We start from the raw sequence: 25,751 nt of genomic DNA on the forward strand, positions 1-25,751 counted from the left end.
GTCGACCAGTTGGTCGAGGCAACGGCCGGACACGCTCGCCTCTCATTTATGGACGCCTTCTCGGGATACATCCAGATCAGAATGGTGCCCAAAGACCAAGAGCATACGACCTTTCTCACCGATCAAGGGGTATACTTTTATAAGGTCATGCCATTCAGAGTAAAGAACGCTGGAGCTACGTAATAGAGAACAGTGAACAAGATGTTCGCCCACCAGATCGGACGAAACATGGAAGTTTATGTCGACGACATGATTGTAAAAAGCCAAGCGGCAGAAGCTCACCTTGCCGATCTGGCTGAGACATTCGCCACGCTACGCAAGTTCGGCATGCGACTCAACCCCGCGAAGTGTGCTTTCGGCGTCACCTCAGGAAAGTTCCTCGGGTTTATCATACACGAAAGAGGAATTGATGCCAACCCGGAGAAGGTCCAAGCAGTCATCAACATGCAGTCACCTCGGACGATCAAAGACCTACAGCGCCTTAACGGGAGGCTTGCCACCCTGTCTCGGTTTCTTTCCCGATCGGGTGATCGTTGTCTCCCCTTCTTCCGGGCGCTGAAGAACCCGAATAACTTTCAATGGATGGCGGAATGCGAGGAAGCCTTCGGACAAGTAAAACGACACTTGGCCAGCCTCCCCCGACTTGCCTCAGTGTCTTCCGGGGAGAAGCTTGGCCTCTACCTGGCTACCTCCCGACACGCAGTCAGTTCCGTCCTGATCAAAGAAACCTCCGGCGAACAGCTACCGGTCTACTACATCAACCACGTCCTGAACGGGCCCGAGGAATGGTACCCACCGATCGAGAAACTGGCACTAGCGCTTGTGCTGTTAGCCCGGAAACTATGCCCCTACTTCTAGGCTCACCCGGTGGAGGTCATCACCGACCAACCACTCCGGCAAATCTTGCCTAAGTTTGATGTTGCAAGGCGTCTTCTCAAATGGGCAGTGGAGCTCGGCGAGTATGGCGTACGATACATGCCAAGAACCGCTGTCAAAGCCCAATCCGTGGTTGACTTCATCGCGGAATTAACTCAGATCGAGGACATGGATCTTGAGCAACCTTCTGAAGGATGGGTCTTGCATGTGGACGGATCGGCCAACTCAAAGGGCGCCGGCGTGGGGCTGGTGCTACTAGCTCCCGACGGACGATCATTCGAGCGCTCCCTCCGCTTCGAGTTCCAAGCCACCAACAATGAGGCGGAATACGAGTCGCTCCTAGCAGGACTCAGGTTGGCCCTTGAAATGCAAGTGGTTGCCATACACGTCCTCACCGACTCACAACTGGTAGCCGAGCAGCTCAGTGGCGGATACGAGGCTCGGGACCCAATCATGGCGAAGTACCTGGCACAGGTAAAGAACCTAACCGCCAAGTTCTCTCATTTTACATTATCTAATGTCCCGAGGGGCAAGAACGAGCGAGCCGACGCACTAGCTAAGCTGGCGTCGAAGTCAGCCCCCGAAGCCCGACCTGAGGTCGAGGAGCTCCCTTTCCGTGACATCGAAATTGCTGCTGCGGCCTCGGGCGGCACGCATACCACATGGGTACAAGAAATGCTGCACTTCAAGCGGGATGGGACCCTTCCCCCCGACGAGGCTACGGCTCGGCGCCTGCACCGTACGCAAGCGTGGTACTCAGAGATGGGCGAACGGCTCTATAAGCGGTCCTTCTCACACCCTCTCCTACGGTGCTTGGAGCCCAGCGAAGCTCGGTCGGTTCTGGCAGAGGTCCACGAAGGGGTCTGCGGGGAGCACATCGACGGGTGAACCCTGGCGCACAAAATACTTCGCCAAGGGTACTACTGGCCAACCATGTGCCGAGACGCGAAGGCTTACATGCAACGGTGCAATTCATGCCAGGAGCGCGCCCGCACGCCCCGGCAGCCCGTGGTCCCGCTCACCCCCATCGACTGCGCATGGTCGTTCGTGCTAGTCATAGGTGCCCAGCAAGCCAATCACGTGAGTGATGGCACGTGTGACTTGATACAGAATCTTTTTGCTTATTATATTTTGGCGTATATCACTTTATAACTATTGCATATGTGCATATATATATTGTGATGTCCTTGGATTTGTGCAATGGGAATCGGATCGTGATGAGATCACGATAATGAGATCGATTCACCTTTAAACACATATCCTAAATAATCCCGGTCATAGGTTACTCGAGAGGGATATCGTGATAACCGGATAGACTGGTGTGCTGTATACCCGTCCATATGATGGATGCAGCTGGTCTCATAGTTGCTCGTGTAGGGACACTAGGGATACAGTACAGGTGCTCATTGGAGAATGAGTTCACTGATTGATCCGCTTACGGAATGCTGGATAGTTGATGATGCCTTATTGTCAGACAGCGATTCCGTAGTCCTAGTGGTGTATCTGGTCCTTAGACTTGAGACACCAAGGATGTCCTGTATAAGTGCTCCACTCTTTGATACCAGACTTATAGGTTTGGTTGTCCCAGATCTAGTACAGCTGGTCATTGGGAGTGGTAGTCGACCTTACGAGGGCTATTGAGTGTCGATAGAGGATCATCCACTCTCGGCGTCATGAGAGGAATATCCCATGTGTTCTTGCTCAGACAAATCCCTAGCCAGGGTCATTCGGGTTGAGAGAGAAAGAGTTCTCCGGGAGAATCCGATTAGAGCGAGACTCGAGTAGAAACCGTATGGGTCTGACAACACCATGCTCGATATACGGTCTCTGGGATATTAGATGGATGAGGGATTATAGGTACACGGTAACTGAGGACAGACAGGTCCAATGGATTGGATTCCCCTGTATCGTCTAGTGACTACGGCGTAGTAGCCTAGTACTTCCGTAGTCGATGAGTCAAGTGAATTATTACAGAGATAATAATTCACTGAGTTAGAAGGAGTTCTGACAGGTATGACTCACGACCAGCTCGATATTGGGCCTAGAGGGTCACACACATATGGTAGGGATTGCGATGAGTAGAGGTTCGGATATGAGATATCCGACGGAGCCCTTGTCTTATTGGATGCAGATCCAATACCCACTAGGGGAGGACCCATTAGGGTTTGACAGGGGACCTCTATAAATAGGAGGGATTCAGAGCCTCATAGGCTAGAGCCTTTGCTTGCCTTTCCTATTCTCCTCTTCCTCTCCACCTCAGATCAGGCCTGGAGTTTTTGAGGAGCGTTGTCGCAACCCTGCTGTGTGGATCACCGCTAGAGAGGAGGACGCTTGACCTCCTTCACCCTCTCCTAAAGATCTGTAAGGAAACAGGGATATACGATCTCCCTAGGTAACACAATCTACTTTATACGCAGTTTTGAGTTTCGTGGATCTTGCGCACCAATCTTCGCACGACGACGAACATCTTTTTGGGAATCGGGGATTTTGTTTTCTTGTTCTTCCGCTGCGCATGTGATGTCGCCCCCATGATTTCCCAACAGTTCGCACAGTGGGGTTTGGACCTGCTCGGACCTTTCCCGCCAGGCTTGGGACAGCGGAAATACATCATCGTGGGAGTGGATTACTTCACCAAGTGGGTTGAGGCCGAACCACTGGCGACGATCACGGAGCAACAAATAGAGAAGTTCCTGTGGAGGAACCTGGTGACTCGGTTTGGCTTGCCCAAAACCATCATTACAGACAATGGGACCCAGTTCGCCGGTAAAAGGTTCCGGGAATTCTGTGCAAGCCACGGGATCCAACTGAGGTTCAGCTCGGTGGCTTACCCTCAGACGAACGGGCTAGCGGAGGTAACCAATCGGTCCATTCTAGACGGGCTTAAAAGAAGAGTGTCCGTAGCCCGATCAGCTTGGACGGACGAACTCCTGAGCGTCTTATGGTCATTACGCACCACCCCCAAAACCGCGACTGGAGAGTCCCCCTACAGCCTCGCGTTCGGGACCAAAGCTGTCCTACCGCCTGAGGTAGCTATTCCCACCCTTCGGACAAGAAACTATGACGAGAGAACCACAAACGAAGGACTTTGAGCCGACCTCGACATGCTCGAGGAGCGGTGTGCCGATGCACACTTGAAGGCCCTCTCTTATAAAAAAGCTATCGCAAGGGTCTACAACCGGAAGGTACGACCCCGACCAATTAAGTTAGACGACTTGGTCCTCCGCAAGACCGAAATCAGCGACCCGATCCGAGCAAGGGGGAAGCTGGCCCCCAAATGGGAAGGACCTTATAGGGTCGTCGAGATAATCCGACCGAGCACATACCGGCTCGCGACAATGGATGGCTCTTCTATGCCGAGAACATGGAATGTACAGAACCTTAAGAAGTTTTTCGTCTAAGGAAAGTGGAAGCTGGGTAACAAGCAAGAAAAGGAAAATTTTCTTTTATTTAAGAAAAAATGAGGATTACAGAACTCGACCTTGACTCACACGGTCAAAACCGACCCCCTAGAGAATTACAAGTTTCTAACCTAGCCGTTAGAAGCCCCGACGCTATCGTCGAAGGGAACCTCGTCTGGCATATCTACGTCTAAGTCCTCGGGGTGCGAGGCAAAAGGATCCACCTCAACTTCCAGTTCGGGGTAGCGCGTTTTGAATCGGCCTAGGGCAATCTGGTACCCGTACTCGTAAGTTACCTCCCCCGACTGGACCAGCCCAAGCTGGAAGCCCGAGGCCTGTTTGTAGCCCTCGATTATTTCCTTATCTTTTTCTAGCCGCCGATCCCGCTTAGCAGCTAGAGCCTCTGAAGCCCCCTTCGCCTCAGCCAGGGCCCCTTCCAGATTTTCAGTCAGGGTGACCACCTTGTTCCGAGCCAAACGAGCCTCGGTCCGTGTCACCTTTAGGAGCCCTTGGAGCCCCTCCTTCTCCTCTTCAGCCGCCTTCACCTCAGATTTAAGGCGAAGGACTTCTGCCTCCAGCGCCGAGGTGCGTTGATCGGCCACCGTCGCCTCGGACTTGAGGCGCGTCACTTCCGCCTCTAGCTCCGAGGAGCATTGCTCGGCTGCTGCAACCACCTCCAGAGCCGCCCCCGCACGGACCTCGTCGAGCTGTTTGCGCAGCTCGGCATTCCGGTCGCACAAAATGCCGAGGGTCCGACCCGCGTCACGCACGCGGTCTGCCAACACCATTGTGTAGTGTTGGCCCTACAAAGAAAAGGTGAACCGACGCCGCCCGGGCAGGAAGTTGGGGTCCAATGGCGAGAAAAGGTGAACCCACAGCAATGACTTCGCAGATTTGACTAGCAGGACATTCGAGGGCATGGTATACAACGAGCGAGCCATATCAGGGTGAAGCCCTCATCGGATGAACGCAGCCGCAGTTTCCCCGTCGGCCCATACCCGGGTCCCACGGGTCAACCCCCCCCAACGGGCCGCTAATCGGTCGGAGGGTTGGCCCTTCGAAAGCTTGCCCATCAAGCGCGCCTGATAGGACTCGTTCGACGCCCCCGTAGGGAGGCGGCGCAAGTCTCGAATGGAGGGCTCCCTGGGCGCTTTCCCTGCCCCCTCGTTGCTCGGCCCGGCCTCCCCCCAGCCAAGTCCTCGTCGTCGGTCGCGTGTGCCCGGCTCCACAACGACTTCACATGCCCGAGCCCCTGGCGGATTTGGTTTCTTCTGGGCAGTAATCTTGGCCTTCTTCCGGGGATGGCCGGCCTCGAGCTCCACCGGCGCCTCCCTCGTGCCGATGCCCGAGCCAACTGGATGACACGGGGATGTGGTTGATGAAGAGCACCCTTCGCGCACAGCAACAAGGTTCACCATTTCTGCACGAAAAACGATGACCTCGGTCAGAACACCAAAAACATGAAAACCTACCGCTACCCTCTTAAGGCATACCTCGAGGCACCGGGCTCAAACCCGCCTCGACCAGCCATGCCTCGGTCATCTTTCGGATGACTCGGGAGGCCGAGAGAATCTCCTTCAGTCTTCGAAGGGCCTGGTGCTCCTCCTTGTCCAGGACAGGGGCGGTGTTGTCGACGGCGCGCGCCGCCCACCGGAGCCCAAAACTCCAGCCCTCCGGATGGCATACGTAGAAGAAACGCTCCTTCCACCCCTTGTTGCTGGAAGGAGCCCCGCTGACCCGGAAGCCCGGTCGGGCGAATAGGTAATAACCCCCCGACCCCCTGGATAGACGGAAGCAGGAGAGAAAAAGGGATCAGCTCGGAGGAATGCTAGCGTAGTGACATTCCCCTAGGAATGCCACCAGATAGCGCTAGGAATTTGGCGCCATCTGAGAAGGGGAAATGTGCCACCACGAGACGCACGAGCTTATGACTGGATGGAGAGGGAGGAGCAACCTGGCCTCGAAGGCATCTAGGGTTAGGGCGAAGCCCCTAGGTATAGGGTCATACGCCCGCTACCCCAGCTCGGGGGCAATGAGCGTGAATTCCGTCGAGATATCGTAACGATCCCGAAGGGAGCCGAGCGACGACTCGCTTACAGTTGAGTCGAGGTCATGTGGCCACATTAGAGATTTGAGGGCTTTGGCAGCCCTCTCATCAGACGACGAGTAGGGACTCGTTGACAACGCCCTCTCTCCGACAATACTGGAAGTGGAAGGCGAGGAAGAAGAGGGCAGAGAAAGAGAAGCCATCCTTACCAAGTCTTGGAAAGGAAGGTAGGGCAACTGATGGGTACGAAACAAGGTCGCCTGGAGAGAGGGTTGAACAAATGCAAGTGTCAGGACGTGCAGGAAGTTGATGGTGCACTATTTATAGGCCACATCCCGCCAAAACGGCGACCCTTCCTCTCCCGAAGTATACTGCGATGACCCAACGTCACTTCGCCATAAATGTAGCTTGATGTGGCAGCCAACTATCGCGCGGTGCGAATACGAAAGCGCTAATCATGTCAGCCTCGAAAGCCAGCGACTCCCGAAAGTGACGGCCCCTTGAGCTTCCCTGGGAAGAAAGCAGCCTGACCGTTCGTGCCCGCGCACGGCTGAGCAATTAGTCACTGACCAAAACGAAGTTGCTTCTCGACCTCATGTCGCCCAAGACCACCTCCTCTACGCGTCATGCCCGCCCGAGACGTGCTCCTCGGCCTCATGTCGCCCGAGACCACATCCTTTGTGCGGCCTGCCCGCCCGAGACGTGCTCCTCGGCCTCATGTCGCCCGAGACCACCTCCTCTGTGCGGCCTGCCCGCCCGAGACGTGCTCCTCGGCCTCATGTCGCCCAAGACCACCTCCTCTGCGCGGCCTGCCCGCCCGAGACATGCTCCTCGGCCTCATATTGCCCGAGACCACCTTTGCGCGGCCTGCACACCCGAGACGTGCTCCTCGGCCTCATGTCGCCTGCCCGCCCGAGACGTGCCCCTCGGCCTCATGTCGCCCGAGACCACCTCCTCCGCGCGGCCTGCCCGCCCGAGACGTGCTCCTCGGTCTCATGCCGCCTGAGACTACCACGGTACTGGAGACTGAAGCCATGCCTCGGACTCCCCCTTTTGCAACAACCGACGCATAGCTTCTTTCGGGGGGAGAATATGATGAGGGTAATAATGGCGACATGACACGCCACGACGTCAGCCACACCTGGACGACACTTTGCCCAAAGAGGGCAATAATGTCGACGCGATGTGCGCTGACGTCACCCGCTCTCAAACAACGATTTCATCGTTATGACCCAACACGCTTAGCCGAGGCAAAGGAGAACGACGACCAAGGCACGCTCATACCCTACGGTAGTTCGGTTCTTCACGCCACGTCATCTCAAAGTCAGACGCTACCTGCCCCCTGTAGGCGGGCAGCTCAGGAAGCAGTATGCTTCCCTATAAATACCCTCTCGTTCATTAGAAAAGAGGGGACACACACACAAAGATACTGCTTCATCTGAAACCCCCTCCGCATCTGCTAACTTGATCGTCGGAGGAGTCGAGCCGAGCACCTCGGCCCAACCTTTGTGCAAGTGCGAGGCCGAAGGTCCCCTCCAGACGCGCAGGCGAGGAGTTCCTACCCGGAAGAGACGATTACACCGTCTCGATCGGACACCACCCCCGACCTCCTCAGCGGGCTCGAGGAACGCCGTACAAGATCCCCGCCCATTCGGACCCGAACCAAACTGTGTTAGCCCCGAGGTCACGACATAAAGTTGTTTACACTGACAGCAGACAGTGGACATTCTTTTATTTAGTTGATTATTTTGGGAGCTAATTGAATCTTTCTTTTCTACTAAAGAAACCAGCTAAAGCTTCGTAGACTCGAGTAGCAAAGCTTCCGAGGGCAGGAAGGGCCAGTGCAGGTCGCAGAGGAAGAGGAGAGCCCATCGAATGTCCGTCGGCTGTCATCGTCAAATGATGGCAAGGCAACTCACGTAGGAAAGCGACACTAATGCTTATGAATGATTGAAGGGATTTGACAGGAGACGATAGGCAGAGATCAGGAAGGGATTACAAAAGCCAAATGCTATGATGGAAGACTGTATTGTACATGGACCCGAATAGAGCTGCGTGACGATGCTGTCATGCTTACTCTGCATCCAGCAAAACCCTGTACACATGTTGAACTGGGAAAAAGCACCGTTATTCCAAGCCTTTCCTTACCAAATTCCGTTCAATTCTGAGGAAATAGCTTGCATTGGGTCAAGAGATCAGGACAGAGCTCGTAGCTGTTGGCCTCCTTGTCGGCTCCGCTCCCGTCTTCTCCAGGAGGAGGAGGAGGAGGGGATGATGGGAGTGGACATTGGTCGTCCGTAACGTGGTGAGGGAACTCGGAGAGCATCTGCACCACGTCCCTCATGGTTGGCCTCTCCACGCTGTTCTCTTGGACGCACAGCATCGCGACGAAGAAGACATGCATGACTTCATCCGTCGGCACACTGCTCAGCCTGCAGTCCACGATGCTTGCGGCGTTCTCTCTTCTGCAGGCGGTGGCCCTCTTGACCCACTGAACTATGTCGACGCCGTCCCCAAAGTCCCCGACCGGGCGCCGGCCGGTGATGAGCTCCAGGAGCACCACCCCGAAGCTGTAGACATCGCTTTTCTCATCCACCTTGAGAGTGTAGGCATACTCTGCACACAGAATCGCCATGTAAGGGCTCAATGTCAATAACACCAGCATCATGTTCGGAGACAGGGATGAAGTGGGTGGCAACAGCCTCAGCAGTCCCAAGGTAAGAAGAGGGCGAGAATCTTTGGTATCTTGGCACCGAGATGGTGCGCAGCACATGCTTGGCAAAGACATGGAGGAGTTGGGTTGGTGATCTGAGGGCTTCACTTTCACGAAACCCTAGTCTGCTACTGTTGAGCTGCTTTATCGAGCCGAGCTGCCGTCTCCGTCGCCGTTCCCATGCCAATGACTTGGACTTCCATTTGCGATGGTACGATCGCTGACAGTGACTGCTGGTGTTTCCTGACTTGTCTTTATGGGGCGTCTGAGTTGACTATTTAGACTTCAACTAATGTTTGATCGGAGAGAATCTAACTACGGTTCTAATCCAATATACATCCAATCTTTATAATGTAACTGTTGTAAACGATGCGGGAAGCAGGAGCAAATGAAACCGTGCAACGTACCCGGGGCGATGTATCCGTAGGACCCAGCGATGGCAGACATGCACTCAGACCCACCATTGTCGTCCTGCAAGAATCTGGCTAGCCCGAAATCCGCCACGTGTGCCTCAAACTTCGCGTCGAGCAGGATGTTGCTGGACTTCACGTCGCGGTGCACTATCATCGGACTGCAGTCGTGGTGGAGGTAACATAAGCCCCTGGCCGCCGCCACCGCTATCCTGTACCGACGGCCCCAGCTCAGGCGCCCGCCGCCCTTCCCGTGCAGCGCTTCCCCCAAGCTCCCGTTGGTCATGTACTCGTACACCAGCACGTTGGTGGCAGAGTCGGAGCAGACGGCGAGCAGCCGGACGATGTTCCGGTGGCGGACGCTCCCCAGCGTCCGGATCTCGGCGCCGAACCCGCCGTCCGATCCCAGCGCCGCCAGCCGCTTCACCGCGATCGCGCCGCCGGAGCGGGTCCTTCCCCGGTACACCACCCCGGCGCCGCCGCGCCCCACCACGTTAGCGTCCTTCATGCACCCCAGCACATCCGACGCGCCGAAATCCACCTCGTGGAACGCGGTGAGGCGCCACGTACCGCCGCGGCGCGACCGGGCCCGCACCGTTGCCGCGAGCCCGAGCGCGAGCGAGCACAGCAGAAGCCCCAGTGCGAAGATCAGCTTAGAATCGCCATGGGAGTGCCCAGACCGGGACGCGCCCGCCGCGTCGTCGCACGGGTTGCCGAAACCCGGCCCGCACAGCTTGGGGTTGCCGGAGAAGGCGCTGGCGTTCAAGAAAGCCAACTCCCCCAAGTCCGGCAGCCTGCCGGAGAGGTCGTTGAAGGAGAAATCGGCGGCGGTGAGGCTCCTCATCGCCGCGATCGACCTCGGCATCGGCCCGTTCAATCCATTGCGCGATAGATTCAGATAGTTCAGTATCCCGATTCCGGCGATCTCCGGCGGGATGGGGCCGGAGAGGTTGTTCTGGCTCAGATCGAGGTAGGTGAGCTGGCGGCAAGCTCCGACCTCCGGCGGGATCGAGCCCGATAGCCCATTGCGGCTAAGGTCGAGCTTGACCACATGGCGCAACGAGCCGATCGAACCGGGGACCGGACCGGTCAATCGATTGCCGCTAACTAGCAAGGTTTGGACGGAAGATAGGTTGCGAATCGAGGAAGGAAGCGGTCCAGTGAGCGAATTATCTGAGAGGTTGAGTTGGACCAACTCGGTCGGACTCTGGTCAGGGTTAGAGTTCTCTGGGATTGGACCGGAGAGGTAGTTGGCTTGGAGCTCTAATAGGTTGAGCCGTGGCAAGTAGAGGAGGCCGGAAGGGATGCTTCCATTGAGATGATTCTGACCGAGCCTCGCTCTGGTTAGGCTCAAACACTCGCCTAAGCTCTCAGGGATGGGACCAAACAAGGAGTTCCTCAAGAGGATGAGGACTTTGAGCCTGTTGAACGGGCAGAGGTTTGAGGGGATCTTACCGGTGAACCTGTTCGACGAAATGTCGAGCACGCTGATGTGGCCGCCGGCGCCGAGCTTCTGTGGTATGCCGCCGGTGAAGTTGTTCATGAAGAGCTGGAGAGTGTCCAGTTTGGGCAGCTCAGCGACGAACTCCGGCACCGGCCCGTGCAAACGGTTCATGAAGAGGTTGAGGAGGCTCAGCTCGGTGAGCGCGGCGAGCTGCTGCGGGACTTCTCCTGTGAGCTCGTTGTTGGACAGGTCGAGCGAGACCAGCCTCGTGAGGTTCCCGAGTGACAGCGGCAGCGGGCCGGATAATTCGTTGGTGTGGAGGAAGAGGGTGTCGAGGTTGGTCAAGTAGCCGATCTGGTGGGGAATTCCGCCGCCAAGGCCGCAGCTCGACAGGTCGAGATGGGCTAGATTGACCAACTTCCCGAGTTCGACAGGAATGCCGCCGTCGAACACATTGTAGTAGCCCAAGTAGAGCTGCTTGAGGCCTGTGAGATTGCCCAGTTCGCTGGGAATTCGACCTCGGAGATCATTGCCGTTCAGCGAGAGGTACTCTAAAGCAGCTAAGCTTCCATAGGTCACCGGGATTCTTCCAGTGAAGTAGTTGCCACCGAGGTCCAGGTACTTGAGCCTCCTCAAATCTGCGACGCCGAGCGGTAACGAGGCCGTGAAGTTGTTGTCGTAGGCGTCGAACACCTCCAAGCTCGGCAGGCTGGTGTAGTTCCAATCGAGCCCGCCGTTGAACTGATTGGAAGAGATGTTGAGGTATCGGAGACCAGGCAAGTTCGCCACCGTGATCTCACCTTGGAGATGGTTCCCGGAAAGGGAGAGGTTGACAAGGGAGTCAATGCCAGAGATCTCGACCGGAACGGAGCCGGAAATGTTGAGGTCGGAGATATCGATCCCGACGACGCGATCGTGCTCGCACCGGACTCCGAACCACGAGCAGACGAAGACCACATTGGAAGTGTTCCAGCTCTCTAGTTCTGGGGTGGAACCACGGAATCCTTCTCTTATAGAAGCTAACGCTAAGGCATCACTCTGAAGCGTAGTGCAAGTGCAAGAACTTAGAAGAGCTAACAGGGTAACAAGAAACAGAGGAACAGGGTCCATCTCCTGAGGTTTCTTCTTCTTGGATCTTCTAGTTGGACATGGTCTTGTGGTCATTGGAGTTCGAAGGATGGAGGACAGAAATGGAGTGTTAAGTGTGCAGAGAAGCATACAAGGCTAAGGAAAGGGAGAGGAGATGAGATAAGAGAAGCTTCAGAGGGTAGTGGTATGGGAGCAGAGGCATCTTTGGAGGAGAGACTTCAGAGTGAAGGAAGAAGAGGATATGGAATAAGTACCTCTTCTATTTTTATGTTCAGCAAGAGAGTAATGCTTGCTGATGTGTTGATTCTCCTGCTGCTCTGCTCATGGTTTTGCGTGTAGGAAGTGGCTGATGGCTGTGGTTAGAGGTTCACTGCTTATGCCACTTAAGATGGGCAAAAGAAGCAGGGGAGAGAGAGAGAGAGAGAGAGAGAGAGAGAGAGAGAGAGAGAGGGAATGGGAGAGCTGATTTAAATTCTATTAGCAGGACAAAAACACTAGTGCATTGGCTGCAGATTGCCTCTTTTTATGCTCAATGTTCTTCACCCAGCCCTCTCTGGATCTGTTGGCGAAGGTAGAACAAGCTTGATATTGAATGATCCTGTTCCAAAACCAGAGATCCAACATCAATTTGTCTTTGACCAACAAAGATTCATAGTTATGGTCAACTCAAGTGAGTCAGGAAACATGATGTTCGTATGGAACTAGTTACATGAGATCACTAGTTTACACACAGGCATTGGTTCCGGCATCCTCCTGCTCTACTCACTTCAGAACCGTACACTGCCATTACAAGTCAATCTTGTGTCACAAGATCTCACCAAAACTGAGTGGTCACTGTATGGTTTCACTCACATAGATGCAAGTGCAAATGGATTACTATGCAGTTGATGATGGCTGAACTATCATTTCAAAAAGCCTACTTCAAATTGGGGTTTTGGCAGGAGGAGGATGAATCATCATGGCAAGGAATCATTGAAGCTTTTGTGAGCTTTATTCTTTGCCTCTTCCTTCCCCACCCCAAGGATATGTAATCTTAAAGAGAAGGCTAGAAAAGCAAAGGAGAGAAAATGTGGGGTTAAATCCCCTCCCACTCCACATGGGAAAGAAAGCTCTTGTATCGTATGGATTCAGATCGGTGCATGATCTCCTTTCTCCCTCTGCCTTTCTAAAGTAGCCTTATTCCTCTCTTAGATCTCCTTTTTACTACTGCAGACTTTTGTGACTCACCCTTCCAAGTCCCTTAGCAAGGGTGACTCTGTTTTCTGAGAGATCACAATACGAGCCTTTATTTCATTACAGTGCAAGAAGCGAGTGGTCTGTCACTGGGGTTCACACACCACTAAATGACCGAGGCAGGTTGATGGATTGCCAGTGGTTTAGGCAACAAGTTCTTTCTTTCTGAAAGACCATTCTGAATCCGTATGCACAGAAAGATTCATCAAAGATGAGATACGGAATGATGGTGAGTAAATGCATTGAGTTCTATAGTTTGAGTTTGATGAATACGGTAAGGATTCTTTGCTTCTTCCATGCTGCTGCCCTTCTTCCTACAGCTTCAGAGGGCATCAACAGGCTTTCTTACAGGAAGATCACTTTATGAACTTAGTAGACTGGCCTAATGAGGTCTGCAAATAAGCACTTATGTACTGCTTCATCCAGACACAGGTAATTTGCGATTGCAGACACTTTGGTTCGGGAGAGGGATTTAGCGTTTCACATCGATGGTCTCAGTAAAAGGAAGATTGAAATGCCACTTTTTGTGTCGAAAACATCATATCATAATCATACTCTGCCATCAGCTGAATGATTGCCGAGTGGAACACTACTCCCCTATCTTTCTTTGATATCCCATGCACATTGATATCTGCCAAAAAGCTGGTCTTCATTCGTGGAGGAGATGGAGATGAAGGCCATCTAAAAGCTAAAGCGCAAGGCACAGCCTTTTTTATCTTTGTTGCATGGTGCACTTCAGCTTATATTATATTGAATGAAAGGAGGCCATCATCATAGGGAAGAAAGTAAAGCAGGAACACAGAGTTCTTCCTCGAGATCTATACACGCTTTGGAGCTCAGTCTGCCTTCCAGGAGAAGAGAGTATCTATGGAAGGTGCCAAGGTTCTCCCTTTGTGCTGCAACGAATGACATGAGAGGTGAAAGGATCTGAATGAGGACATGAGCTTCATTGTTTGAATGCCTGTTCATTTGATTTCTGCTGTGTCTCGGCACACAGTCACAAGAAACAAACATCTCAAGAGTCCAGCCTTCGGACATACGATCAGAGGATGAAGACAAACAGCCCATGCTATGTTCACCACCATGACACGGTTGAACTCTTCCTCACATAATCTGCACACCCTGCTTTGTTTGCTTGCGTTCAAGTTGTATGTGCCGCTGCTGCTGTTGTTGCTCAGGTATCTTAACACCCCTCTCTGCATCAAGTTTGCCTGCCAGTGATCTATAAAAGAAAGGGAAACTTTGTCTCTTATCTCTGCTGCCACTTCTTCCAAATTGTAATGGCAGGAAGGTACGCTGTTCACGTCGCAGAAGGACGGCTGACATCTGAATCTGTATCTATCTATCTATCATACTCTTAAAGTATGAAATGTATGCAATGCTCGAATTCAAAAGACAAGATTGGGTCACTGGAACGAAGGTCAATGATGGTGATCCAGATTTCTTGACTGCAAATGACATCGATGGAATCCAAGATTAAAACAATATTTTGTAGAATTGTTTTAAGTTGAGCTAATTAAACTGTGTGTGAATGGCCTTGGATTGATTGATTGTGACTCATAATAATGTTCTACAGCTCAATATGTAGGTCAGTGCTCAAAGAAGACTTGAATATGAACAAGTGGCCCCATCTCTCTTCTTCTCCCTTGCAGCAGTCATTAGTCCAACATAAGAGTATCTAACTGTAGCTTTCATGGTATTACCATGACTGTTTATCCCAATAAAAATATACTTTTTTTTTTATTGCATTGCAAATTGTGATTTAAAAGGGTAAGACCAAATCATTGATACAAAGTGGGAACATGTTTTGCATTACTCTATGGTATTATCAGAGGTCAGATATTATATCTTCTCCATCTACAGCTTTGTGATGTGGATCCAAACACTTTATTTGCTGAGAAAATATGCATTTTTTTGGGCAACTTGATACACTCAGAGATTGATGAAGACTGGACAAAGCATGACCTCCCTTGGTTTTGGTGAATAAAGTAGTTAAATATATGTTCTTCTGACCAACATCTATCAAAAGTCAAAAACAGCTTATCTTCATCTCATTAATCACTTGCTGCTTCCTCACATAATGGCTGGAGTAGATTGACATAGAAGACTGGTGATGGAAGGACTTGTGATTCTATTCTTTTCTATCAACAACTCCAAGAGAAGAAGAAAATGTTGAGCATGTTTGGACTTGTTGAGTTTGGTTGGCGATGTTCACAGAGAGTCTTCAAACTTGGCTTGCTACTCCCTCTGCTCATGATTGATTTGTAGACACAAAAAACCAATTGTTTCTGCACCTCACCAGATTGATCTTTCTTGGATTCGCCTCTCTGGGTATGGGAGGACCCAATAGCTTCTGTTCTTGAGGTTTATGCTTGATAATAGTCAAGATCTTTCCAACTATATGAAAAAATATCGTAGATCTCCCTTCTAACATGTATAAATAGGGAGTATTGTATTGTGTATTGTTTCAACTCAATACAATCTTCTTCTTTATATTTTATTTCTATCTATCATGGAATCAGACCGTCGTGATAACAATCTCAACAACAACCAAAATCTACTTAACTACATGAGGAAATATCGTAAATCTATTAAGAAAAATCCTTCTAAATTTTTTTCTTTAAATAGAGAGTATTGTGTATTGTTTCAACTTAATGTAATCTTGTATTTCATATTTATCAACACTCGATGGCTTCTCTGTCCAAAAGAAGAGGTAAACATGGAAAGGTCAAATAGGTTTGAGGTGGGGGGGGGAGGGGGGCCTAAACAACCACCGTCTTATGTGCGGTTGTCATGATCTGCACGCTTCCTTCAGAAGCTGACAAGCCTTTCCAAAGTCCTCAACCAAAAATGCCAAACCCCACCAACCCTATCCTTCCATTAGATATTCAAGGAGAAGACTCGAGTATGGTTTGGGCCACAGAAGTGCTTCTTACTTGGTGTTTGAAGATTCCACATTTCCATTGTCTATATCAGTTTGCTGGCTGCAAGAATCTGATTACATGTATGATGCTATCATTGCTGATGGTGAGATCGATAAGTTCTTCTACCGCGACTGCTTTACATCCTCTCAATCCCATCACTTGCCATGCTTCGTTCTTTGTGTTCAAAAGCCAAAGCAAAATCCTTCTTTTCCAGAATATTATGTCAATAGTGATTCTCATCATTTCTCTCTAGCGAAGTTCTCATCATTTCTCTTTTTATCTTCGGGTTGTGAGAGAGACTAAATCTTTGCATCATCATCAGATTGGCGACCCCTTCTCCACGGTCCTTTTGACAATAGACAGCTAACAACAGATCGAGTATGGAATGAGTCAGACGAGACTTTGTGGCTGAAGGGAACTCAGAAAGAGTATTCCTGAGAGGTTCTTACACGATGGACTTGGTCTGTGCCACTGACATACCTAAACCCGCGTCTGCACCGTCTTCAACCCCAACAAAACCATCACCTCCCACCCCTTGGAATTAACAATGATCCGAAAGACGAGTTCAATTCTTCAAGCTCATCTTCCTCTCTTTCTCTCTCCCCCACTATTCCTCCTCGTTCCGTCTCTTCCTGTGTTACGATGATATACGCCATCCTCTTTGCCGCCCTTCGCCTCCAATGCGTCCTCCAAGCTTCGTGCTCCTCCTAGTCCTTCTTTCGATCTCTTTGCCGGCCAGTGTTGCTTCTCCTCTGTCGACGGTAGCTATATCCCGTGCGTCCAACACGACGGTGGTTTGTGCTGTGGTTCGTTCCATAGCCAACGATGAGTACGAGCTTAGTTGCACCAGCCTGCCCACGGGGCTCCAACTCACGTACACGTCGGGCAACATCTCCTCCTCGGCCATCGCTGGCGGTGAGGGATTCCTGTGTTTCCTCCGCATGTCCACCAATGTCTCCACCATGGTGTGGTGGGGCTTCTATCAGGAATCCGACTACTATGGCTCGTCGCGGGACTACAAGAGGGTCTACCGTGGGCCGCCCCTCGCTGACCTCTCGGCTGGAGACTCGCGTGTTTGCGGCATCCATGCCGGAGGCCGCCCCATTTGCTGGCGATGGAAGCAGCTGGTCTTCCCGGAGGGGGTAAGATTCTCTGACATCGCCGTCGGCCGGGACTTCGTCTGCGGATTGTTACGGGGCTCCATGGAGATCCGGTGCTTCGGAAATGACACCGGCGTCGTGGGCCACGAGCCGACGGGGTCGTATCGGACGATCGCCGCCGGATCCCGGCACGCCTGCGCGGTGTCCAGGGAAGGCAAACTGGTCTGCTGGGGAACAGGGGCGCCAGCAATGGGAGCGACTCCGTCCGAGATCAGCTCATTGGCCTTGGGGGAGAACAAGACGTGCGCCCTCGGAAGCCAAGGAAGAGTGACGTGCTGGGGAGAGAGGTCGAATTTGCCGTGCAGCTTCAACGACACCCAGTTCATGGCGATTCAAGCGAAGGGCAGCGCCATCTGTGGGATCCTCAGGGTGGACTACTCGTTGTATTGTTGGGGCAGCGACGTTTTCGATCACAATCCGGTCGTCTACGCGAACGTGTTGCCCGGCACTTGCGTGCCGATATCTAGTTGTCGCTGCGGCGTCCTGGAAGGCTCCGGCACACTGTGCGACAGAGGAAGCGCCGTCTGCCGTCTATGCGAGCCCGAGAAAATATCGAATCCGACGGCATCTCCGACTCCTTCCTCTCCTCCTCCTCCTCCATCGACAAACAGAGCCGAGGCTTCTCACAAGAGGAGAACGGTTTTCGTGGTGATAGGCTCCGTCGGGCTGGCCCTCGGGGTTGCGGCATCGTTCTGCTTCTGTCTGCTCCACTTCGGTCGATGCAATGGCCGCGTCCACGACTTGGGCGGAATGCACAGCGCGGCGGCAGGGGCGCTGCCTCCGGCCGTTCCGTCAGCGCTCGCGAGGCCGCACGGCTCGGAAACCTCGCACACGCCGATCGAGTGGCGATTTAGCTCGCTGGTCGGCGGAGGCCGCAGTCCCATGGTGGAGGAATTCCCGCTGTCAGTCCTCCTCGCCGCGACCGACAACTTCGCAGAGTCCCACAAGACCGGCTCCGGCAGCTTCGGGTCGGTCTACCGAGCCACGCTGGACGACGGCCGCGTCGTGGCCATCAAGCGGGCCGAGACGTCGGCCTCGACGTCGAACACCCCCGCCGCCCCCGCATCAGCAGCGGCCGAGAACAAGCGCCACGACAAGGAGTCGGCGTTCCTCTCCGAGCTCGCCCTCCTCTCAAGGGTGAACCATAAGAACCTGGTGCGCCTGCTGGGCTACTGCAAGCAGGGCGCGGAGCGCGTCCTCGTCTACGAGTTCATGACCAACGGCACACTCCACGACCAGCTCCACAAGCTCCCGGGCGCCAGCCTCGCGTCGTGGAGCGCGCGTCTCCGGGTCGCGCTCGACGCCGCACGCGGGCTCGAGTACCTCCACACCTACGCCGTCCCTCCCATCATCCACCGTGACATCAAGTCCTCCAACATCCTGCTCGACGACACATGGACGGCCAAGGTCTCCGATTTCGGCCTCTCCCTAATGAACCCGGTCGACGAGGAACAGGGTCCGGTCCGGACCGCCGGCACGGTCGGCTACATGGACCCCGAGTACTATCGCCTCCAGCACCTGACCGCCAAGAGCGACGTCTACAGCTTCGGCGTCGTGCTACTGGAGCTGCTCACCGGGTGCAAGGTGATCCGGCGGTACGACGACAGCGGCACGCCAAAGAACATAGTGGAGTTCGCGGTGCCGCACATCGTGGCCCACGACATCCGCCGGGTGCTCGACCCGAACCTCCCGCCCCCGATACCGAGCGAGATCGAGGCGGTCACCTACGTCGGCTACCTGGCGATCGACTGCGTGAGTCCGGAGGGCCGAGAGCGGCCGACCATGACCGAGGTCGTCGACGGGCTGGAGCGGGCCGTGGCGGCTTGCGACACGCCGGCTGGGTCCCTGGACCGGTCCACCACGGTCCGGTCCATCTGAACCGCAGATGCGAAGCGGCTCGCACGTCTTCCCAAATTTTTTTTTTATTTTGTAATCTATAATTCATTGGTTGAATAAAAGATATTTTTATGCCTCTGAGTGCTTTAAAATTCGGGCTACTATGGTTGGAGGAAGATGGTGGGATGTGACATTTGGCTAGTGGAGTCGTACCCCACTTCTTGCAATCTCATATGGGATGGGGACGCACCAAACCAACGCAAGTCACGGGAACGTGGAAGACCATTCCCACATATTAAATGTGGCTCGCCAGCAAACAAAGAAAGGACTGATTCAAGCTGTGTTGGCCTGAAGCCATGGGAGAGGCATTCCTGACAATGTTGACTATGGAAATTAGGTGGATATTTCAGTGTGTGTAATTGATGCCATTGTTTCGAGCATGGCATGGCTGCAGTTTTGGGTTTAGTAGAAGTGAATCCAAGTGAATACGTTGGATAGGTCATGTTTCTGGTGGTGTATTATTTTTATTAGGATACCGTTACCATCATTAGGGCATTTGGTACTCTGATGTCAATGTCACTGCATCATTGCTGGGACGAGTACAATAATGTTTCACCGGTTGGAACCCTAATAAGCTACCTAATTAAATTACTGCAAGCTGTGTGCGGGGCCCCATGCCATGCGCAGGATAAATATTTTAATGGTTGGGAGATTGTGGAATCTATAATGTATATTTTAAATTGGATTGAGTTTGATTTGGTCCCCATGTTGAATTAGGATATTGAAGGAAAAATTAAATTAAAATTTAAATTGATACCGTTCAGATGTGATCAAATATTTATATAGTGGTAGAATCCTTTAAATTATAATTTAATATCAAGTACACCATTATTTAATCTTTATTCAAAACACATGGTCATCACATAATGTGTAAGGTGAAAGGAAAAAATAAATGTCATCATTCACTTATCTGTCCACGTGGGTAAAGATCCAAGATAAACGATTATGTGTTACCCCTTATATCACTCATGTGAACAAGAGGCTAAGGAGAAGGTCGGTCTCGAAAATCGTTAGATATTGTGTATAAAATATTCAATGAAATATCTTATCCCTTTACGATCATATATGAAAGTTTATATCTAATATAATGAATATAGGGTTACCTTTTTTGACCACTCATGTCCATACTCAAATATTTTAAATTACTAATTTGGATATCGGAGGGATCGAGTCAGAAAACCTCTTCCGACCTCAATCATCATGCATATGGCACCTTAGGAGATCAACATTTTCACCTCGCTCGGACAACCATATATATACGGGTTCAAACCATGTCGAGCTGACTAGAACATCAATGACTTATTTCCTTAATATTTTTAGTGCTAGAAGAATGGCTGTCACATAAACACACACCTACCAATCCTTACAACGAACGCTTGAGCAAGGAGGCTTTGCTCTCGACCAATAGTATTTTTACTCAAGGGAGGCAATAACCACCTTTTTTTGCGCATGAATGCATCAATCTCGATGCAAATATCTATGTGATATTGACGTCTATTTAATAATCTAAATCTCTCACCCTTGGGGATGACCCACAAGCCACCTGCTCGTCTCTACTAATGTATTATTAAATCTCACCTAACAAGTGCAAATGCTAACGAGTATGATATAAATCATCACTCCACTTTTGTCTCATTAACCTAACAAGCGAAACCACCAACTTAGTTATAGCCATCGGCTCAACCATTAGCACCAACACCCATCGAGGTTCCCTAACTCAACGTGGTATCAATATCTCATGAGTGCCCAAGACCCATTGAACCACCAGTTAAGGGGCATTTCACTCTATAACCTTAAAATTTAGTAGACCATACCACCATTCTATCCTAACTGAATTTGAGACTCAATCGACAAATTCAATGAAGATTCTATGCAGATCCAACTATGGCAAATGGATCAACATCTGGATAAGACATGACAAAAGTTTCAACAATCTAAAGAGGAAGTGCTAGTTGTCCCCACCTCTAGTCGGTCATCATTTACCTAGAAAATTTAGAAGGAATCGATCCAATGGACTTTTGTTATAGGCATTCGATGGCAATATTGGCTCGATAGAGTACATTGTAACTTTTCATGCTCAAATATCATTGTATGGTACTTCAGATATCCTAATGTATCGTACCCTCCTGACCACACTTAGAGGCCTAGCATGAAAATAGTATGCTCGCTTGAAACCACTTTCCATCAGTTCTTTTGTCTAGCAAGCGAGCGAGTTCAAAATTCACTTCCTTAGGAACGTATGCTCGAGACTATCGATGGCAATACTTATTGGACTTAAGCAAGGGAAGGAAAAAATAGTCGCAAACTTCAACATTCAGTTCACGAGTGAGATCCAAGGCATGCTAGATACTCATATGTCAACCTTTACGATAGGGCTAAGGCCCTCTCGCCTCTTATAGTCATTAATAGAGAGTCAATCAGTAGCTTTGTCAAAGTGTTGGGAAATCTTTGGGGGTGACATCACATGCACAACAGAAGAATAAGAAAATAAAATCCCTGATTCCCAAAGAGATGTTCGTTGTCGTGCGAAGATTGATGTGCAAAATCCGCGAAACTAAAAAAACTACGTATAGAATATATTGTGTTACCTAGGGAGATCGTATATCCTTGTTTCCTTGTAGATCCTTAGGAGAGGGTGAAGGAGGTTAAGTGTCCTCCTCTCTAGCGGTGATCCACACAGTAGGACTACGACAATGCTCCTCAAAACTCTAGGCCTACTATGAGGTGGAGAGAGGAAGGAGAATAGGAGGGGCAAACAAAGGCTCTAGCCTATGAGGCTATGAATACCTCCTATTTATAGAGGTCCCCTGTCAAACCCTAATGGATCCTCCCCTAATGGGTATTGGATCTGTATACAATAACCTAAGCCTTTTAGATTAGTGGATCTCTATCCAATAATCTCTCATGGGCTCTTATTGGATCTCGTCCATGGGATCCAATCATTCAGGGGTTTATTGGATATCCAATAAGATAAAGGCTCCGTCGGATATCTCATATCCGAACCTCTACTCATCGCAATGCCTACCATATGTGTGTGACCCTCTAGGCTCAATATCGAGTTGGCCGTGAGTCATACCTGTCAGAACTCCTTTTAACTCAGTAAATTATTATCTCTATAATAATTCACTTGGCTTATCGACTACGGACGTACTAGGCCACTACGCCATAGTCCTCAGACGATACAGGAGAATCCAATCCATTGGACATGTCTGTCCTCAATTACCGTGTACCTATAGTCCCTCATCCATCTAATATCCTAGAGACCGTATATCGAGCATGGTGTTGTTAGACCCATACGGTTTCTACTAGTATAAATCATAGTATACATCAAATTGCCTACTACAGATGAGTAAGGCACTCTGGACATTTTTTCTTTTTCTTTCTCACTTGTAGGACATTGTTTCAAACTAAACTTGAAATGACCTACAAGTGGAGAACCAACTGCTTTGGCTTTACTCATATTGAATCTTTCAAGAACCTTTTCAATGTAAGTCTCCTCAAATCTTCCTTTTCTTCCTATCACGAAGAATATTTATGCCAAGTATTTGTTTCACCGATCCAAAGTCTTTCATGACAAAAGACTTACTTAGCTCTCTTTTAAGTTTTTTAATTTTACCAGCATCATGACCAATAATCAGCATATCATCAACATATAGCGAGAGAATAATGAAATCATCATCTTAAATTTTTTTTATAAACACACAATGATCAGATGTGGTTCTATCATACCCTTAACTCATCATAAAGGAATCAAACTTCTTGTACTACTTTCTAGGTGCTTGTTTGAGTCCATATAAGTTTTTCCTAAGCTTACACATCATATTTTCTTTTCTCTTAACTTTGAAACCTTCTTGTTGCTCCATGTAAATTTCTTCTTCTAGGTCACCATGAAGAATATTGTTTTCACATCAAGTTGCTCAACTTCTAAATTTAAGTGGACAGCTAAACCAAGAATAACTCGGATAGAAGATATTTTCATAATTGGAGAAAATATTTCTTCAAAGTTAATATCTTTCTTCTGACTAAATCCTTTCATAACTAGTCGTGCATTATATCTTCATTGTGAGTTATTATTTTCAGTCTTCAATTTGTAAACCCATTTATTTTTAAGAATTTTCTTCTCTTTAGGCAATTTTACCAAGTCATATGTATGGTTCTTAAGCAAGGATTTCATTTCTTCTTGCATGGCTTTAACCCACTCATTCTTATGCTCGTGTAGAATAGTTTCTTGGTAAGTTTCTGGCTCTCCCCCATCAGTAAGCATAACATATTCATATGGAGGATATCTAGTAGATGATTGTCGCTCTCTTATGGATCTTCTCAATGGAATCTCAACTGGTGGTGGAGGTACTTGTTCAGTTGGTTCAACATCATCAACCGTAGGAGTATCATCACTGACATTCTCACCATGATCTTCTTGTTCATCTCTCCCATGATCATTATGAACTACAAGTGAAGGAACTAGACATAAACTCCAAGGAATATAAATAGAGGTTTTTGGCTTCTCAACATTATCATCATCATCAAATAATTGGTCTTCAAGAAATACAATATCTCGGCTTTTAATAATCTTCTTATTCGTTAGATCCCATAATCTATACCCAAACTCTTCATGATCATATCCCAAGAAGATATATGCTTTTGCCTTATTATCAAGCTTGGACCTCTTATTTTTTGGAATATAAACAAATGCTTTACACCCAAAAACTCTCGAGTGATTATAAGATATATATTTTCTTTTCTATACTCTCTCTGGAACATCACCTTTCAGAGGAACTGATGGAGAAAAATTTATCAGGTCAATTGTAGTTCTCAAAGCCTCCCCTTAAAATGACTTAGGTAACTTGGCATGGGAAAGCATACACTTAATCTTTTCTTCAATGATTTTGTTCATCCTTTCTGCCACACCGTTCTGTTGAAGAGTTTTAGAAACTGTTTTCTCAAGCCTAATACTATGGAACCTGTAATAATGTTTAAAAGGACCTTTGTACTCGCCACCATTATCTAATCAAACACACTTTACATTTTTACCAGTTTCTCTTTCAACACTGACATGAAACTCCTCGAAAACATCGAGTACCTGGTCTTTAGATTTCAAAGCAAAAACTCACACTTTTCTAGAATGGTCATAAATAAAAGTAACAAAATAAAGAGCACATCCAAGAGTTCTAGTTTGCATAGTACAAACATCAGTATAAACTAAATCAATAACATCTGATTTTCTAGATGATGGATATGTATGAAAGGCAACTCTATGTGTTTTTTTAACTAAGCAATGATTACAATATTTAAAAGATGTACCTTGCAACTCTGGTAAGAATTGCTTTCTAGCAAGAGTTTGAAGTCTCTTCTCGTTGATATGACCAAGCCTCTTATGCCAAATATCTATATTTTCACCCTTCTGAATTACAGTAATCTCTTCTTTATGTAGCTTAGCTTCCATGCTATAAAAAGAGTTAAGCTTTTTTCCTCTTGTCACAATTAGAGAACCTTTAGTGAGTTTCCATTTGCTTTCATCAAAATAATGTGCAAAGCCCTCATCATCAAGTATGCCTGTAGATATCAAGTTAAGACGAATATCTAGAATATGTCTTATATCTTTGAGTATCAATTTGCTCCCAATACTAGTCTCCAAGTAAATATCTCCAATACCCACAATCTTAGATGTACCACTGTTTCTTATTCTGACATTACCAAAATCACTAGTAGTGTAAGATCTGAAAAAATTACCATAAAAGGTAACATGAAATGAAGCACTAGAGTCAATTACCCAGTTACTGTCTTGAGCTGTAAGACTGATACAATCGTCATTACAAACAATAATGATATAACCTTCAGCAGCAACTATATTGGTCTCTTTCTCATTTTTTCTTCCTTTCATTCTGTTCTCACTTCCAAAACATACACTCTTTCTTCATATAGCATAGCTTGTTACAGTGGAAACATTTGATATCTCTTATAGACTTCGATCTTCCTCTATAACCATATAGATTTCTGCTTTCACTTCTTCCACGTCTTTTTTGTTTTTCAGTAATAAATGCACCAGTAGAAGATTCACCATGTTCTTTTCTTCTAGCATCTTCATTTAGCAAACTGTTTTTAACCATATCTATAGTTAGAGTCCCCTCTGGCATGGAGTTACAAATTATCACCACATATGTTTCATGACTTTCTGGTAAAGAGCTGAGAAGTAGTAATCCTTGCATCTCATCATCTATATTCATTTTCATAGCAACAAGCTTATTTGCAAGACTCTGAAATTGGCTTATGTGCTCAACAATATTACTACAATCTTTATACTTCAAATTTACAAGTCTTATGAGGAGAAATTCTATTTCCTATTGTCTTTTTCGCAAAGAGGTTTTCTAACCTTTGCCAAACAACATCAGCTCTGGTTTCATCATAAATATGCTCATGCAAGTTTATATTCATCCATCTTCTAATATAGGCAATAGCTTTTCTATGTTGAACTTCTTATTCTTCATCGTCCATAGTAGAAGGTTTATCTTTAACCTTGATAGGCTTATACAAATTTTTACAATAGAGCAAATCTTCCATCAT

General features: G+C 49.1%; 3 protein-coding genes across 3 annotated transcripts; 1 reads left to right on the forward strand and 2 right to left on the reverse strand.

The window, feature by feature from the left end:
- Positions 1-4,339: 4,339 nt before the first annotated feature.
- LOC135606519 (uncharacterized) lies at positions 4,340-6,107 on the reverse strand. Its single transcript, XM_065097550.1, has 2 exons — positions 5,768-6,107; positions 4,340-5,694 (listed from the first exon to the last, which is right to left on the reverse strand). Exon 2 carries the CDS (start codon positions 5,060-5,062, stop codon positions 4,406-4,408), a length of 657 nt encoding a protein of 218 aa, XP_064953622.1. The 5' UTR covers positions 5,063-5,694; positions 5,768-6,107; the 3' UTR covers positions 4,340-4,405.
- A 2,161-nt stretch (positions 6,108-8,268) lies between these two features.
- LOC135587038 (leucine-rich repeat receptor-like serine/threonine-protein kinase BAM3) lies at positions 8,269-12,349 on the reverse strand. Its single transcript, XM_065099860.1, has 2 exons — positions 9,442-12,349; positions 8,269-8,937 (listed from the first exon to the last, which is right to left on the reverse strand). The coding sequence occupies exons 1-2, from the start codon at positions 12,104-12,106 to the stop codon at positions 8,480-8,482; spliced, it is 3,123 nt and encodes a 1,040-aa protein (XP_064955932.1). The 5' UTR covers positions 12,107-12,349; the 3' UTR covers positions 8,269-8,479.
- Positions 12,350-16,234: 3,885 nt separating this feature from the next.
- Positions 16,235-19,266, forward strand: LOC135607787 (serine/threonine-protein kinase-like protein CCR4). The gene has a single exon (XM_065099861.1). The coding sequence runs from the start codon at positions 16,815-16,817 to the stop codon at positions 19,170-19,172; it is 2,358 nt and encodes a 785-aa protein (XP_064955933.1). The 5' UTR covers positions 16,235-16,814; the 3' UTR covers positions 19,173-19,266.
- The last annotated feature ends 6,485 nt before the right edge of the window (positions 19,267-25,751 follow it).

The sequence above is a fragment of the Musa acuminata genome, chromosome BXJ2-3 (assembly GCF_036884655.1).
Source record: "Musa acuminata AAA Group cultivar baxijiao chromosome BXJ2-3, Cavendish_Baxijiao_AAA, whole genome shotgun sequence".
Taxonomy (NCBI): Eukaryota; Viridiplantae; Streptophyta; class Magnoliopsida; order Zingiberales; family Musaceae; genus Musa; species Musa acuminata.

Bases quoted from the DNA above. Each gene is read 5' to 3' on its own strand.
- LOC135607787 (XM_065099861.1), top strand. From the start codon at position 16,815: ATGCGTCCTCCAAGCTTCGTGCTCCTCCTAGTCCTTCTTTCGATCTCT.
- LOC135606519 (XM_065097550.1), bottom strand. From the start codon at position 5,062: ATGGTGTTGGCAGACCGCGTGCGTGACGCGGGTCGGACCCTCGGCATT.
- LOC135587038 (XM_065099860.1), bottom strand. From the start codon at position 12,106: ATGCTTCTCTGCACACTTAACACTCCATTTCTGTCCTCCATCCTTCGA. The intron at 8,938-9,441 runs GTACGTTGCACG...TTCTGTGTGCAG, and splicing joins CTACGGATACATCGCCCCGG to AGTATGCCTACACTCTCAAG.